We start from the raw sequence: 16,718 nt of genomic DNA on the forward strand, positions 1-16,718 counted from the left end.
ATCATTAAAGGAGAAAAAATAGACAAATTTGTAATCAAAACAGAAGAGTTTAATACCCCTCTTTCAGTAATGAAGAGAAAAACAATCAGTAAGGACAAAATAAAAATCAGTAAAAATAGGGAACATCAATATAGCACCATTACTACCTTAACTTAAGTGACCTTCACAGAATACTCCCAACAACTGCAAAATATATATTCTTTTAAAGTACACATGGGACATATACCAGACTAGGTCTTACAGTAAATATCAGAATATTTCAAAAGACTGAAATCTTACAGAATGTGTTCCAATAGTTCTAATTTTAAAAAATAATATATTAGCTAGTAAAAATCCCCATATACTTGGGTATTAAACTACATATTTATAAATAAGCATGGAACAGGGAAAAATACTAAAAAGAAAATATTTCAAGTGGATGATAATAAAAAAGCAACATACAAAAATTTGTGAAATAAAGTCCTTGTGTTACTTAAAAGAAAATGTAGATTTTTTTCCTTTGAGTCACACTGGCTTACAATGTTGTGTATGATTTAGAGGGATAGGGTCTCAAAATTCAGGTGCTGTTACCACACCACACCCACCACCAAGACACCTATAGTCAGTCCTCCAGCATAATCTACTGTGTTCCTTGCCCCACTTTGTTCTCTTCCTCCTTCCTCCCCCTAGTCTCAGTTCTACAGTCAGATTTCTAAGGTTTGTCATCACTTTGGCTTTCTCCGACCCTTTGTTTTGTTTCTCTATATTCCATATATGTGACACCAGCCAGCATTTGTCTTTCTTCTTCTGAGTTATTTTACTTACCATATAGCTAAGTTTAAATGCTTACATCAAAGGGAATAGAAATAGGAAAAAACATCAACTTGATAAAGGCCATCATCAAAAGAATTACAGCTATTGCCATACATACATAATGATGAAATATTAAACACAGGCAAAGGTGTTCTTTTACTTCTAACTAACATTGCATTACAGATCCTAGCCAGAATAGGAAGAAATGAAAAAAAAAAAAAGAAATAAAAAAAAAAGAATGTAAGGGCATACAGATTGACAAAATAATTGTCTCTATTGGCAGATGACATGATTGACTGTGTAGAAAAATTTAACTACAAAATACTAAAACTAATAAGTGAATTTACCAATATTGAGGGACATAAAGCAATACAAAAAATATCAGTTGAAGATAGCACAATGAGCATCTAGAAACCTGAGTGCAGAACTGAGGGTACTAGACAGGAGAGGAAAGGAATAGAACTTTAGTAACTTTATAATACAGAAAACTAGCAGGCATCAATTTAACCAAACATCACCAATACTAAGACAAGCTTATATCATGTGCCCCTGATGTGGTACACTGAAAAAGATATACCATCACTCTTGTAATGTTCCTACCAAAATCCTGAGGAAATTTTAGATAAACACAAACTGAGGGACATTCTAATAAAACAGTATTCTTCAAAAACATGCATGTCAAAAGTGACCAAAAAGAAAAAAAAGTAACTGTTCCAAATTAAGAGAAACTTAAAAACTTCAGAGATATGACTACTAAATTTTATGTGCTCATCAATGGGATCCTAGATTGGAGGGGATAATTAGCTATGAAGCACATTATTGGGACAACAGATGAAATTTTAGTATGGACTGGAGATAATATAACACTATATCAACGTAACATTTCCTGATTTTGAAAACTGTACTGTTATTATATAAGAAATGTCCTTTATCTCAGGAAATAAATTGTCATTTATTTCAGAGCAAGGGACTATGATGTCTCTAACCAACACGTGATTCAGAAAAATATATGACAATAGAAACTGATTCAAGAAGAAACAGAAAAATAAATAGACCTGTCACACGTAAAGAGACTGAATTAATAATTTTAAAACTTTCCACAAAGAAAAACCCAGGCCAGATTATTTCACTGGTGAATTCTACCATATTTTTTAAAAGAATTACAATCAATTCTTCACAAACTCTTTGAAAACATACAGAAAAGAGAATACTTCCTAACCTGTTCTATTAGGCTAGTGTTAATGACCCTGACACCAAAACCAGGTAAATATATCACAAGAAAAAAATTATAAACCGACATCCTTAGGAATATAAATGTAAATTTCCCCAACACTATCTATTAAAATGAATTCAGCAACTTATGCACCATGATCAATTGGAATTTATCCCGGGAATACAAGTTGTTTTAACATATAAAAATTCATTGATAAAATACACCAGGTTTATGGAATAAAAGATGAAACAACATGATCATCTCAATACATACATATAAGGCATTCCATAGAGTCAAAGACTTTCACAATAAAACACTCAAAAACTAGCAGAAGGGAACTTCCCCAACCTGATAAAGGGAATCTGTGGAAAAACCCTCAACAAACATCATACATGATGATGAATGATAGAAAATTTTTCTCTTGACACTTCTATTCAACATTGTACTGTAGATTCTTGTTGAGACAATCAGGCAAGAAAAATAAATTAAAGAGATCCAGATTGGAAAGAAAGAACCAAAATTATTTGCATAATAGGACACAACTTTGTAAAACTGAAAATCCTAAGAAATGCACAAATAAATTGTCAGGGCTAACAAACAGAGTCAGCAAGTTTGGGAGATACAAAATAAATGTATCAAAATTCATTGTATTCCAATATGTTAACAATGAATAATCCACAAGTGATATTGAAGAAACAATCCATCTAGAATAGCATTAAAAGAAGAATAAAATATTTGGAAATAAGTTCAACAAAAGAAGTGCAAGACTTGGATACTATAAACGTTTTTGAAGAAAATCAAAGAAGACCTAAATAAATGAAAAGACATCCACAGTCACTGATGTGAAACTTGATACTCTTGAATGGTGAGGTTGCCCACATTGGTCTACAGAGCCAATGCAACGTCTATCAACAATTCAGACTTCTTTATTTTTTTTCAGGCAGGAATTGACAAATGGATCCTAAAATTCATATGGAAATGCAAGGAACCCATTCTTGTAAAAGATAACAAAGTTGAAGAACTCACATTCCCAATTTCAAACCTTTCTACATAGCTACAGTAATCACAATTATATGGCACTGACATAAAGACAGACTTAAAGATCAAATAATTTTGAACAAGGGTGCCAATTCAATTTTGTGAGAAAAGAATAACCTTTTAAGCAAATGGTCCTGGGACAACCATATAACCATGTGCAAAAGAATAAAAGTGGATCCTTTCTTTATACCACACACAAAAATTAACTCAAAATGTATCAGAGATAGAAATGAAAGAACCAAAACTACAAACTCTGAGAAAAAAACATAGTTGTAAATCTATGAGACCCTGGATTAGGCAGTAATTTCTTAAATATGACACCAAAAGCATTAGCAATCAAAGGGAAAAAATAAATTGTATTTCATCAAAATTTAAAACTAATGTGCTTCAATAGTTCTGCAGGTCCATACTAACAATACAGTGAAAAGACAACCCATAGAATGGAGAAAATATTTACAAATCATCTATTTGAGAAGTCACTAGTATTAAGAAAATATAAAGAAGACACAATTCAACAATAAAAAAAAAATATGGACTTAAATACACATAGTGGAGATATGTCTCCAAAGAAGACATGCAAAAGGCAAATAATGAGCAAAAGAAAAGATGTTCAACTAAAGAATGTTTAAATGCAAATCAAAACCACAGTGAGACACCACACACATCCACAATGACAGATGTAATAAATAATATGGACAATAACAGTTGTTGGTGAGGATTTGGAGGAATTGGAACCCTCGAACTTTGCAGGTGGGAGTGTAGAATGCTGCAGACACCGTGGAAAATAGTACCTCAACAGAGAGTTCCCTAAACAGATGACCAAGCAATTCCACTCCTAGATAAATACCCAAAAGAAATGAAAAAATATATTCACTTTAAACTTGTGCCCTAATGTTTAGAGTAGCATTATCATAATAACCAAAAAGTGGAAACGGGACAAATGTCTGTCATCTGATAGAGAAACAAGATGTGGTATATACAATGGAATATAGTCAACCAAAAAAGGAAATACTGACTCAGGTTACAACATAGATCAACCTGGAAACATTAAACTAAATGAATTAAGATAATACATTATGTGATTCCATTTATTTGAAATTTCCAGGATAGGATAGCAGTATGGAGAGAATTTGGAGTCACTTCTAATGGCTATGGGTTTATTTTGGGGAATTAATTCATAAAAGTGTTCTAGAGTTAGATAATGGGATTGACTATTCAAAGTAATAACTATACAGTTCAGTGAGTAAAATCTCACCAAATAGTACCCTTTTAAAGGGTGAATTTTATGGTATGTGAATTATATATCAAAAAAATATATAGATGGGGGATCTTCTGCACTCCTGAATCCTAGTTTTCTTTCTAGAGGTAACTAATGATACTTGTTTTCTTGGGTACCATCCCTAAAATAGAGTGTATACATACAAACATATATTTGTGTGTCTTTGGGCCCCTCTTAAAAATAGAAATAAGAGCATAGCCGACTGGACTTTTCCTGCCCTCTTTACAATATGTCTTCAAAAACATTTCTTTTACAATATAATTTGGCAATTATTCTATTTCAGCATATGGAAGCATTCTTCATTCCTTTTTACTGTGGGGAATTTCTATAATTCACTTTGCTGCTCTTTAGCTGTTACAAATAATGATTCAGCAATTTCAGTCCTAATTTGAAACACTAATTTGAAGGGATAGATGCACACCTATGCTGACTGAAGCACTGTTTATAACAGCCAAGCTATGGAAACAACCTAAGTGCCCAACAACACATGTGTGGATAAAAAAGATACGGTATGTGTGTATTCCACACAATGAAATACATGTCATCTATGAAAAAGAGAAACATGAAATCTTTTCATTTGTGACAACATAGATAGAACCGGAAAGGATTATGCTAAGTGAAATGAGTCAGAAGGAGAAAGACAAATACCATATGATTTTGCGCATAAGCAGAATATAAAGAAACAAAGGAACAGATAAAAATAAACTAAAATCAATCCTAGGAACCTAACTGCAGAATTAAGACTACAAGAAAGCAAGGATGAGGGTTAGAGAGCAAAGTAGGGAGAGGCTCCAATGGATGATGGTAGGGGATTATGGGTGCTTTGTGAGTGTGGTATGGTAATATACATCTGAAGAGGTATGACCCTATAACCCTAAATCATATACAGTGTTGTAAATTAATGTTACCTCAATAAAAAAGACAACACTTTTGAAAAACAAAGAAAAAGAAAAAAAACAATGTTGCAATTAAGTTTCTTGCATATATTTGCTTTACATGTGTATGAGTGGAATACATTTCCAAGAGTAAAATTTCTGGTTAAATATGTATTTTTCTTATTTTATTTTTGTAAGCTGCCATTGTTGATTTAATGTCTCTATTACTAGAGTTCCCTGAGGTCAGGGACCAGCTCTGTTTTGTTGGCCAGGATAATCTAAATTCTAGCATACTGCTTATTTATAAATAGACACGCCTATTTGCTTTGTTGTATAAAGTGTCAAATGGAAGCTTGAAGCAAATTCACTAAAAAAGCAATGATCCAATTTATACAGATAAAAATTGTTTTGGCATTTTTTGTTTTTTTACTTTAAACTCTACGTTTTTCAAAACTGTGGGATAAATTGAAATATATAAAAGGTATAGAATTCTTAATTTCATCTGAAAATATAGTATGTTTTATTATTTGAATAGCCTGTATGTATTTCAGTTTATCTTTTTTAAAGGAAAAATGGAGGTTGATTTGCAACTTTAAGAGGACTAATGGTGACACCTGCTGGACAAAAAGTCAGAATAACTTTGAATCCACTACATTTTTTGAATTTTAAATGTTTCTATTAATCAGGAAGAAATGTCTTATTTTACAACAAGGATGCTTGTAATAAATAAATATAATTAAGTTTACAGGCAATTCTACAAAGTTACAGATAAAATTATTTATTTCTTTTTTAGGATAAAGTCATGTTGGGAACTGACTACCCTTTTCCACTAGGTGAGCTGGAGCCTGGGAAATTGATAGAGTCCATGGAAGAATTTGATGCAGATACAAAGGTATATGCCTTTTAATTCATAATATTTTTCCATGAGTTTTCTAGCTTTAATTATGTTTTATTTAGAAGCACTTTGATATATGATATAAATAGAAAAGGGACCATTATAATTAATATTTCTAGTTACTCAAGCTTCAGAAACCACTGAACTATTAAAGGTCAAAGAAAAGCAAAAAAAAAAAAAAACTAAAAGTCAACCTAATACAACTAAATTTGAAAAGCCAAGAAAGAAAATTATAAAGAAACATATTATAATAATATATTTGTTTGCATGTTAGATGAATCACAAGAAAAATATTTAATATTTTGCTTTAATATTTCTTTTACAAATACACAATCTCAAAAATTGTAACCATTCCATTAATTTGGATACTGAGACTGAAGTCCTAACTCAATGAATTCAACGAACCCCAAGTAATTGGATTATTTTTTCTTTAAGGGTGGGCAAATTATACTAAATTATGCTATAATGCTCCATTGCCTAAACTACCCATTAGGATTCTGAACCAAGATGAATTTAAAGTGAGACGCAACGTCCTCAAACTTCCTCTCCTTTGCCACCCACTTCCTGTCTCCCCTCGACCCCAATTAAACAAGTTCTTCCTAAGGAATTTGTCAGCAATCACTACCAAAAGTCAGGGATGGACAAAAATTAAATTGTACAAATATATAAATGCTTAACAAATCGTACAAAAGTATGAGTCATAATCCTTCGGCATAATTTTTGGTTTTCTTCCAAACTAGAATCCCAAAATTCCTTTGGACTCTAATATACCTTAATTGTTAAAGATACAGCTCATCAAATCCACTCAGTAGGTAGGAAGTACTTTAACAAACACCAAGAAGAATCCATTCTGATGTATACAGATTGCAAGTTATTAACTGGAAAATCTCAGGCTGCTTTACACAAGAAGCATGTCTTTTGGCATTTACCCCCCTTAAGGCACTGTTTTTAATTACCAAGTATTTGTTAAAGTAGTAAACTGTACTAAGGTTTTTTAATTTTTTCTTTTTACAAAAGAAATTTAAAATGAAAAAGTTTCTATAGAGTTAACAGAAATTAAACTGAATTAGACTAACCCAAGTGTACTAATTAAGATGTTTACGGACTAATGATTATTACTTAGTGCCTTTTGTTATTGTGAATATCACTTTCAACTTTACAAAAAAATTTCATACGATCACAAATTCAAATGACAACCTTTACAACATTAGTCATTGTAAAAGTTTGTAATAAAAGACTGAAAAAATCTATAGGGGAATAATTAAATAAAAGTATATCCATATGATGGAATATATACAGCCACAAATATATTAAAAATCAATATCCAAGAATATTAAGTTTGAACAGCAAAGAGATGAAACAATATACATAGTATGCTATCCATTTGTGAAAAAAAGAAAAATTTATACACCTTGCTTACATATGTATAAAATATCTTGGAAAGAACAAACAGAATCTGATAACTTTGAGAAGAATAAGTAGTTGTTTGACAGCAAATAAATCATCCATTTTGAACCATGTAAAGGCAAATTTCACTAAACTATTTATTTATTTGTTTGTTTGTTTATTTATTTTGTGGGACCCTTGCCAGTGGCTGGGGATCAAACTGGCGCTGCAGAGGCTGCAGGCAACCTCACAACCCAGCGCTCAACCGCTGCACCACCAGGGGAGGCCCCTCACTAAACAATTTTTAAATGAAAAAAAAATGTATTCATTGATGAGCACAACACTGGGAAGCAGATGTGTTCCACCACATAGATTAGAAGAAGGAAAATAAGACTTGGGGGATAAATGATTTGCCAAAGGACATTTAATTGCTGGATTTCAGCACAAAGACCCAGCCTCAAATCTCCTGAGTCCAGTATCAAGTCCCCATTTATACAACAAAGTATCTTTTTCAAAGGATACCTACCAAACTACTTTAAAAAGTAAAGCAAATGGTTTCTTAGTGCCCCAACGTCCACTGAGTAATTGGTACCTGCCTCAAATCATGGGCTCTTCAAGACTGTGTAAGACAAGTGATCATGATATATACATTAATGGTATGTTTGATGCACAACCCCATACATCTTTCCTTTCCCCTCTGCTATATGCCTGCCTTTTAAGCAAACTAGATATTATATCACTAGGTATCACAAATGGCTCCTCAGATCACAGGAATTCTTTTTGTGGAGCTGTTCTAATCTATACTACCGTTGGGAAGAAAGTGAAGAAAAAACTGGCAGTCCTTTTTTTATGTGAAACTTATAAATGTACATATTTGTACAATATTCTAACTTGATCTATACCCCTTTACTTCGCCCCCTACCAAGAGCTTACATGCTGTTCAGGGCAATGTGAAAGGCTAACACCTATACTAGAAGCTGGGGGATGGCAGATGAATTTTCGGCACTGCTTTCCGCTCTCTTGTCACACAGACCTAAATCATACCTTCTCTCTGTATTTGTCTCCAAATAGTCCTTAAAACCTCAAAAAATCTTTTTAAAAAGATCCTATAGAGGTTTCAAAAAAAAGGATTTTTTTAGGGGACATCCCTCTTAAAAGTTTCCTCCTATCTCCTACAAACAAGTTTCAAGTTTAAAATTCAAAGAGTGGGGCCAGTAAAAAGTCAAGATGATTTGGGCTAAGAGATTCATTGTTTAACCTGATTTTTTTTCTCACATCAGAAAGTTAATCTTTTTTTTTCCTGATCCCTTATTTGTTTCTTCTATATTCCTCCTGTAAGTGAAACCATCAGATATTTTTCTTTTATTTCTGGCTTTTTTCACTGAGCATAATCACTTCCAGCTCCATCCATGTTGCTGTGAATGGCATTAGTTTATCTTTTTGATTGCTAAGTAATATTCTGTTGTGTACATTATAATAAATTAAAAATAAAAATCAACAAGCAACTATAAATCAGAGACATTCTGCAGGGGAGGAGGAGGGGGAAGGATCAAAACAGGGGTGGGAAGAGCACAATGGACTATGGTGATAGGACATGGATGAATTGGTGGTGGGATCATGGGGACTATCAATGAGAGGAGAAAGCATATACTGTACAAAAATGAAGAATGATGTCCAATATATATAAAATAAAATATTCAAAAATATTACGTTCACTGTAAAAAAAAACAGAAAGTTGATCTTTTAAAAATCTGCTAAAGACACTGAAAAAAGTACTTGGAAAAAAATTAAATTATACTTTAAAATAAAACCTTTTTTTTCTTTTTCAGGATAAACTCAAAGCTGGCAATGCCCTAGCATTTTTGGGTCTTGAGAGAAAACAATTTGAATGACTGAATTTACTATAAAGACAAACTTTCAAGAAGAAATTTTACTGTTGTTTTTAAATGTGATTCACACAAAAACTACTAAAATCCTATTTTGAACACTCTTTTCCAGAAACAGAATACCCCTTATACCCTAAATCATTCATAACAAAATGATTCACATTTTTGTTCAGGAAAGCAGTATATTATTTCATGTATAAATCAAAAATTATTTCCCCAGTATTATTTAAATTAATGGAAGAAATAAAAAACAAAATGTTATTCATGATTTATATGCATGAAGACCAAAACCAAATTTACCCTAGAGGGTTCAAAGAGGTCCTCCACTTTGAGCAAGTGTATGTGAACATGACCTAAATAACCTGTTTTTTATATTCACTCTTAATATCTTTCACTGGCCCAGAACTGGGCTGAGAATGCTTTAGATTCCACAGAAATAACCTCTAGGAGTTTATATCCAATAAGGAAGCAAGGAATAAATAGGATAATTATTAAGTAATATAACATGTCACAGTTTCAGTAAGAAAATTGCTGGGCAGATCTTCACAGAAGTTGGAATATGGGCTAAAAGGGTAGATAAGAGTGTTTTTGAACAAAGGTGGGAAGAGCACAAGGGATCATGGTGATAGATCATGGGTGAATGGGTGATGGGAATTTCACAGGGACTATAACTGAGGTGAAAATACATACATTGTACAAAAATGAAAAATGTGGGCCTCCCTGGTGGCGCAAGGGGTTAAGACGCAACCTATGAATCTGTCCACAGCCTCTGCAGCACGAGTTTGATCCCCGGTCAGGCAGAAACACACATGGCACAGCAGACCTCTCCTGTCTCGCCCGCTGCTCCCCTCAGCTGTGTATTTCACTTAGTCTGCCTGTTCTGTTCCCCACTCTGTCTGTGATGAATCCTCTCACTCCCCACACCTTTGGTCAGTACCCCAGTTCCTGTAGGAATAAATAAATGGATCTTTTAAAAAAATGAAGAATGATGTAAAAAATATATAAAATAAATATAAATATAAATAAATAAATCAAAAGAGTTGTTTTGAGTTAGAGGAAGGCAAAAACTAGGGGAACAGTTTTAGACTTAATGAGAATTTATTCATCCCAGCAAAGAGTTCTAGTCTATAACTTACCTTTACAGAATCTCTAGCAAAATGTGTAATGCCAGTTGTGGAAAATGAGCAAGAAAATACCAGAGTATTTTATTATTCTTCTATACACTTCACTAAGGTCCCACCTGGGCTGCTAAAAATTATCTTGGTCCTGGGAGGACTGATGAACACCTGTAGTTCATGTACCTTCGGCTGAGATTCAAAATTAAATATTTCAAAATTACCCTCTCACTTTAGATTAATTCATACTTTTCCCTTCTATTTGCCCAAAAAATTAAGAGTTGAGTATCTCTTGAAATCTGTGCTGACCTAATTTTTGCTGAACTTACACTCAGCCCATTATTTTTACTTTATTTAGTTCATTACACATTCTCTTTCTTGCTCCTCATGTTGCTTTCTAGGATTTTACCCACCCACTACTGTGCTTATTACTCCAGGCTGCCTGAAAAGAAAAACAAATCTGAGCAAAACAGCAACATGCAGCATATGTTATTATACTTTCTGTCTTCATTCTTTGGGGGAAATGTCTGTTCTTTTCAAATATTCTATATTTGGGCATGTTTAACACAGTGCTTAATGACTGTTTCATTATGAAAACCTGATCACTTTATTCAATATCATAGACAGATTAGATAAATAGGTAAATACATACATATATATACATAGTTAGAAAGTTACATACATAGACAATGGGGATATTCATATTCACAGAGTATTTATCTTCTATGTCAGGGCTATCGGACTGTTTCAGGCATTAGGGATATAAAAGTAAATACGGAGAAAATTTCTTCTCTGATGAAGCCACGATCTGGAGAGTAAGAACATAAATCAATGAGGGAGGGAGGGGAGAGAAAGAGGAGGAAAGAAAGGAGAAAGGTAATTTTCCCTATGCTGATAAACACTATCAAGAAACTAAAACTAGGGGCCTCCCTGCAAGGGTTTAAAGCACAGCACTATGAAGCTATCCGCTGCCACTGCAACAGGAGTTCCATCCCCAGCCAGGGTGGTAACCCACATGGTGCAGCAGACCTCTCCTACTTGCCTGCTGCTCCCCTCAGCAGTGTATCTCAGTCAGTCTGCCTGTTCTGTTCCTCACTTTGTTTCTGGTGAATCCTCTCACCCCCTTCTCCCACGCCCCCCCTCCCCCCCACCCCCCGCCCTGCACCACTGGCCTGTTCTCCAGTTCTTGTATGCATAAATAAATAAATCTTTAAAAAAAAAAAAAAAAGAAACTAAAACTAGAGAACAGGAAGGGATAAAACATTGAATTGTGGGGCTAGGGAAAGCCTCTATAAAGTGGACTTTAAACTAAGACACGCTGGCAAAGTGCAAAGGTTGGTTTTCACCTCTCACCAGAATTATGAATAATCTCTTATTTATACCCCTATCTTTAAACTCAGTCTGGTACAAACTACCTTTCACTCTGTTGTCAAAGAAAGTTTTCCAAAGTAACTATCTGATCACATTATTCTCTCTTAAAATTTCTCAGGATCTAAGCAGGTTTCTAAGCATTGGAATGTCATAGATCAGCACCTTCCCCTTTTAAATGTTGTACTGATATCTCTATTAGGGCACACCTCTAATTTTGAATTTTAATCAGTATCTTTCTACTAGACTGTGAGTTCCTTGACAACAGGAACTATGATTTCATTCACCTATTCATACTCATTCAACAATATTCATTGAGGGATTAGTGTATACTAAGAAACATCCTAGTTCCTGGGATAACTTAAGTAATAACAAACAAGTTTCCTGTCCTCAGCAGTATTTATGATCTAGTTAGGAAGACAGGTATCAAATAAGCAGCATATTTTTGATATGTCTTTTATCAGGTGTTTTGTAATGATTTTTCCCTTACTTTCATTATCTTAACAGCGTGTCTCACAGAACAGAAATCTTAAACTTTAATAAAATCCAACTGAATTTTTCTTCCATGAATCATGCTTTTGGTATTGTATCTCAAAACTTATTACCAAATATGAGGTCACCTATATTTTCTTCTAATTTATTTCCTGAAAGTTTTACAGTTTTGCATTTTAACACTTAGGACTATCATCCATTTTGAGTTAATTTTTGCAAAACATTTAAGAATTTTGTCTAGATTGCTTCTTTATTTAATTTTTGATAGAGTAAGGTTTATTTGACAAATGTTACCAGCCAGGGTGAGGAAAACCCCAGAACCCCAAACCTGCCTATTCTAAATAATCCTCCGCAGCAAAACAAAAAAAAAACTCTATGCATAAGACCTATAATGGAAAGAAACTCTAATACAAATAGTGTGTAAGAGAGAAGAGAAGTGGGTCACCCTGGTGGCCTAGGGGTTAAGTCTCAGCATTACCACCCCTAAGGCCTTGAGTTCAACCCACCTGGCCAGGGACCTAACCCAGATGGCGCAGCAGACCTCTCCTTTCTCAAGCATTGCATGTATTTCAGTAAATCCACCTGGTCTGCTCCCCAACGGTCTCTGATGAGTCCTCTTAACTCCCCTCCTCCCGGCCTCCACACCTATACCCTACACCCCAGTTCTTCTATGAGAAAAAAAAAAGAGAGCGAGAGAGAGTGAGAAGGGAAAGACTAGACAAGATAAATTTCACACAAAACACCCAAAGTTACCCATCCCCTCAGGAGGATGCCCAGCCAGATGGGTTGGCTCAAAGCAGGGCAGAGCCACTGAGGCCCAAAAGCTTACCACAAGTGTAAGGCCTCTTCTGATGGGGACTCATAAGAAAGGAACAGAAATAGCCAAACAGGTCTGGAAAGAAAAGAGAAAAATCAAAATCAAAATAAATTCTGCCACTGTTAACCTCCCCATGGGTCTCTCACTCACATCTGTTTCAAGTGTCTCCTTCTATATCCCCCCAAGTCCCTGGTACAAGTCCAAAACAAAGAAGCAAGAACAGTGTCTCTCAGCTCCAAGTGCCTTCAGCTCCAAGTGCCTCTCAGCTCCAAGTGCCTTCTCCAGGTCTCCTTGATCTCCTTCCTTCTCTCAGTTTCCCTCCAGCTTTTCTTCCTCCCTGCTCAGCTCCACCCTTTCTTGGATGGGGCAAGGAACCTAGAATCCCCCCTTTCCCTGGGGACAACCCTGTTACACAAATAGCACAGGAAGACACCAGTATTCTGCAGGTAGCAGCCCGGGGGTCACACAGGTCCTTTTGTCCTCACATGGACATACAGGGTACTCTATTCTGGATCCTTTGTGGGGGCCCAAGCACCTTTGGAGCCTTAGCACCCCTGTGAGACAGGGATCAAATGGCTGTAAAGGGATGCCAGAGCTGTGTGTGAGTGCACACATGCATGAAAGAATTCACTAGACACAGTATGGAAAGTTGAAAAGGCAGATTTATTGACTACTCTATTAGAGAAATGGAGTGAGACAAAAATGTTTGTGCAGTGAGGGAAGTTTGAAGCACATTTTATACTCTGAAATTGTGGACTTTCTAAGATTTTGGGCACAAGTTTGGACTGGTTGCTGTCTACCAAAGTGCCAAGACTGTAATTAGTCCCTGCATTTTTAGAATTTGCATCAGCCTTTAATGGCTATGGCTCTATTTCAATTATAATCATTTGGTTCCCCTATATGCCCAAGGTCTGCCAGGTTTCTAGGATAACTCTTGAGTTCCCCTTACCTGATCAAAACTTCCCATTCTGGTCTGCAAGGCAAGGAAAAAACTGAACCTTTATCCCTATAAACCCCACCCAGCAAGCACTTCTGACAGCCAGCATTTCTGCAGCCACATCCATTGACTGGATTTGAGCCTTTGTCTTTGGCCAGGAGAGTCTAAGACCTTTGACCATGAGGTCACATACACATTTCCCAAGCTTTGGGTAAGTGATGTAACCAATTCCACTGAGCTTGTAGCTGCTGCCTTTTGGAATGTTAGCCTTGACCTCCTTGGCATTGTTGGTCTGCAACTTTTTCAGGCCCTTTTTGTTGTTGTCTTGGAAAAGCATATGTTCCTTAGGAACTTGAGGTCCCCCCCCACCCAGCCATTCCTAACTTTGTGATTGGGATTTCTTGGTGCCATTTCTGTGCCATTGGAGATTGGTTGTGCATCATGTGGTTCCAGGACTAGGCCATGTCTCCACCAAGGCCTGAGATTCCCCAAGCACCTTGGGCTAGGTAAGAGTGTGCTTAGATTCCTTCTTTGAGGGATGGGAAGCATGTGAACATGCAGTTGTTCCAGCACCATTTGTTGAAAAGACTACCCTTTCTCAATTGATTTGCTTTTACTTTGTCAAAGATCAGTTAAGACTATTGATTTTTGTGGGTCTATTTGCAGGCACTCTATTTGGTTGACTAAATCTATGATTCTGCTTTTTTGCCATCTTTATTACTCAGAAATTAGAAATTAGAATCAGTCCAATTTCTCTGATAATATATTGGCTATTTTGGGTCTGATGCCTTTCCATATAAATTTAGAATCAATTTGTTGAGATCTACAAAATAATTTGTTAAATTTTGATTGGGACTGCATTGAATCAAAATAGCAGGTTGGGATGAATTGATCTTTAATAATACCAGGTCTTCCAAAGCCATAAACTCAGATATCCTTCCATTTATATCTTCCAGATTTCCTTAATCAAAGTTTTGTAGTTTTTTATATAAATTTACCGTACATATTTTACATTTTTGTCTGGGTATTTTTTATAAATTATCTCATCTTTTTAATTCAAGTTTAATTTATACATTGCTGGATTATAGGAAAGCAATAGACTTTTGTACACAATCTTGCTAAAATTACTTATTACATCCAGTTTTTTCCATACTTTGAGATTTTCTACATAAACAATTAGGTCATCTGTGATGAATCAGTTTTCTTTCTTCCTTCCCAGGTTCTTTACTTTCTATTTCCTTGATTGTATTAGGTAGGGCTATGCAATTCAGAATTGAAAGGTGAGAGCAGGACATTCTTGTTTTACCAGGAAAGCTTCTAGCTTCTCACAAGTATCATGCTAGGGTTTTTATAAATGTTTTTATCAAATTGAGGAAATTTTTCTCTATTCCTAGTTTTACAATTTTTTATCATGCACTCATGTTGGAGGTAGGCACTTGAAAAGCGTTGACCTAAATCAAACTATCCTAGGACTTCTAAGCAGCATGACGAGGGGAAAGCAAGGTAGGTTAGAAGTGATTTAGACGACTGTATATAACTGCCTACCACAACCAAATCAATAACTGAACACTGTAAGGTAATGGATGGGGGCAGGCAGAGCCAAGATAACAGTATGCCACACATAGTGAGAAGAGCCAAGACCAAGAACTTGGGGAACAGGAAAGGTTGAGGCACTGGACAGTGATTTTAAACAACATAGGAACAGAAGGAACAAAACACCTCCCAGGAAAACAGAAGTGTTTTCCTGAAATGTTGCTGAGCTAGCCAATCCCTAGAGTAAGATCCGGTTACAGGAAAATTAGGGAACAGAAAAAATACCAGCATGAAACTTCCCAACCACCTAGCGCCTACACAGTAAATAGTCTGGCACATTGGAAGTCTGACAGCATATAGTCATAGACAGGGCTGGAGAAAATGGGTATCCTCCCTTGGACCCCCCCAGTTCTGCTGTCAGCTCTTTCCTCTTGCTTCAATAACTCCGCATTTGGATGCTCTCACCTTTGGTATGGGTGCTGTTAGTCTCCAACAAGCGTGCACACCAGGACCCAGGAGTATAGTGGGTCAGTGTGGATAGTGTAACAGTGTGGTCCCCAGGAAAGGAGGAGGTTCCAGGTTTCCTGCCCCACCAAAAGGATGGTGCTGCTAAGCAGGGAGAGAAGAAGCTGCAGAGAGGACTGAGTAAGGAAGTAGGGTGGCACAGAGCCAGGAGACCTGGAGGAGGCACAGGGAGCAGAGAGACAAGTGAAGAAACTGCGCTTGCCTTTTGGTCGTGAACTGGGTGACACAGATGTGGGTGAGACCCGTGGGAAGGGGACAATGGCTGTTTTTGCCTTGATTTTGCCCTTTTCCTTCCAGACTTGTCTGGTTGTTTCTGATCTTTTTCTGTGGGTCCCCACTGGAAGATGCTTTAGACTTGGGGCAGGCTTTGGGGCCTTGCTCTGGGCCAATCCTGCTTGGGTGGACTTTTACCCACGAGGGGACGGGGAACTTTGGGTGCTTGATTTAGAAACGATATTCTTTGCCTTTCTTGTAGTGTACTAATTGTATTAAAGTTCCATTTCATTAAAGTCTCATATGTTTTATATTTATGTGGCAGATGGCAGAACCTATCTACAGCAGTTTTGC

At 35.8% G+C, this 16,718-nt stretch overlaps 1 protein-coding gene across 1 annotated transcript in view; it reads left to right on the top strand.

Annotated features, from left to right (window-relative positions):
- ACMSD (aminocarboxymuconate semialdehyde decarboxylase) overlaps positions 1-9,370 on the top strand; it is a gene marked incomplete at its 3' end in the record, with an annotated part of 77,613 nt that extends 68,243 nt beyond the window's left edge. Inside the window, exons 9-10 of the mRNA XM_084245713.1 lie at positions 5,991-6,089; positions 9,308-9,370. Coding sequence (XP_084101839.1) covers positions 5,991-6,089; positions 9,308-9,370 — 162 coding nt within the window. The remainder of the gene's footprint in view (positions 1-5,990; positions 6,090-9,307) is intronic.
- Between the last annotated feature and the right edge of the window lie 7,348 nt (positions 9,371-16,718).

The sequence above is a fragment of the Talpa europaea genome (assembly GCF_964194135.1).
Source record: "Talpa europaea genome assembly, chromosome: 1".
Classification (NCBI taxonomy): domain Eukaryota; kingdom Metazoa; phylum Chordata; class Mammalia; order Eulipotyphla; family Talpidae; genus Talpa; species Talpa europaea.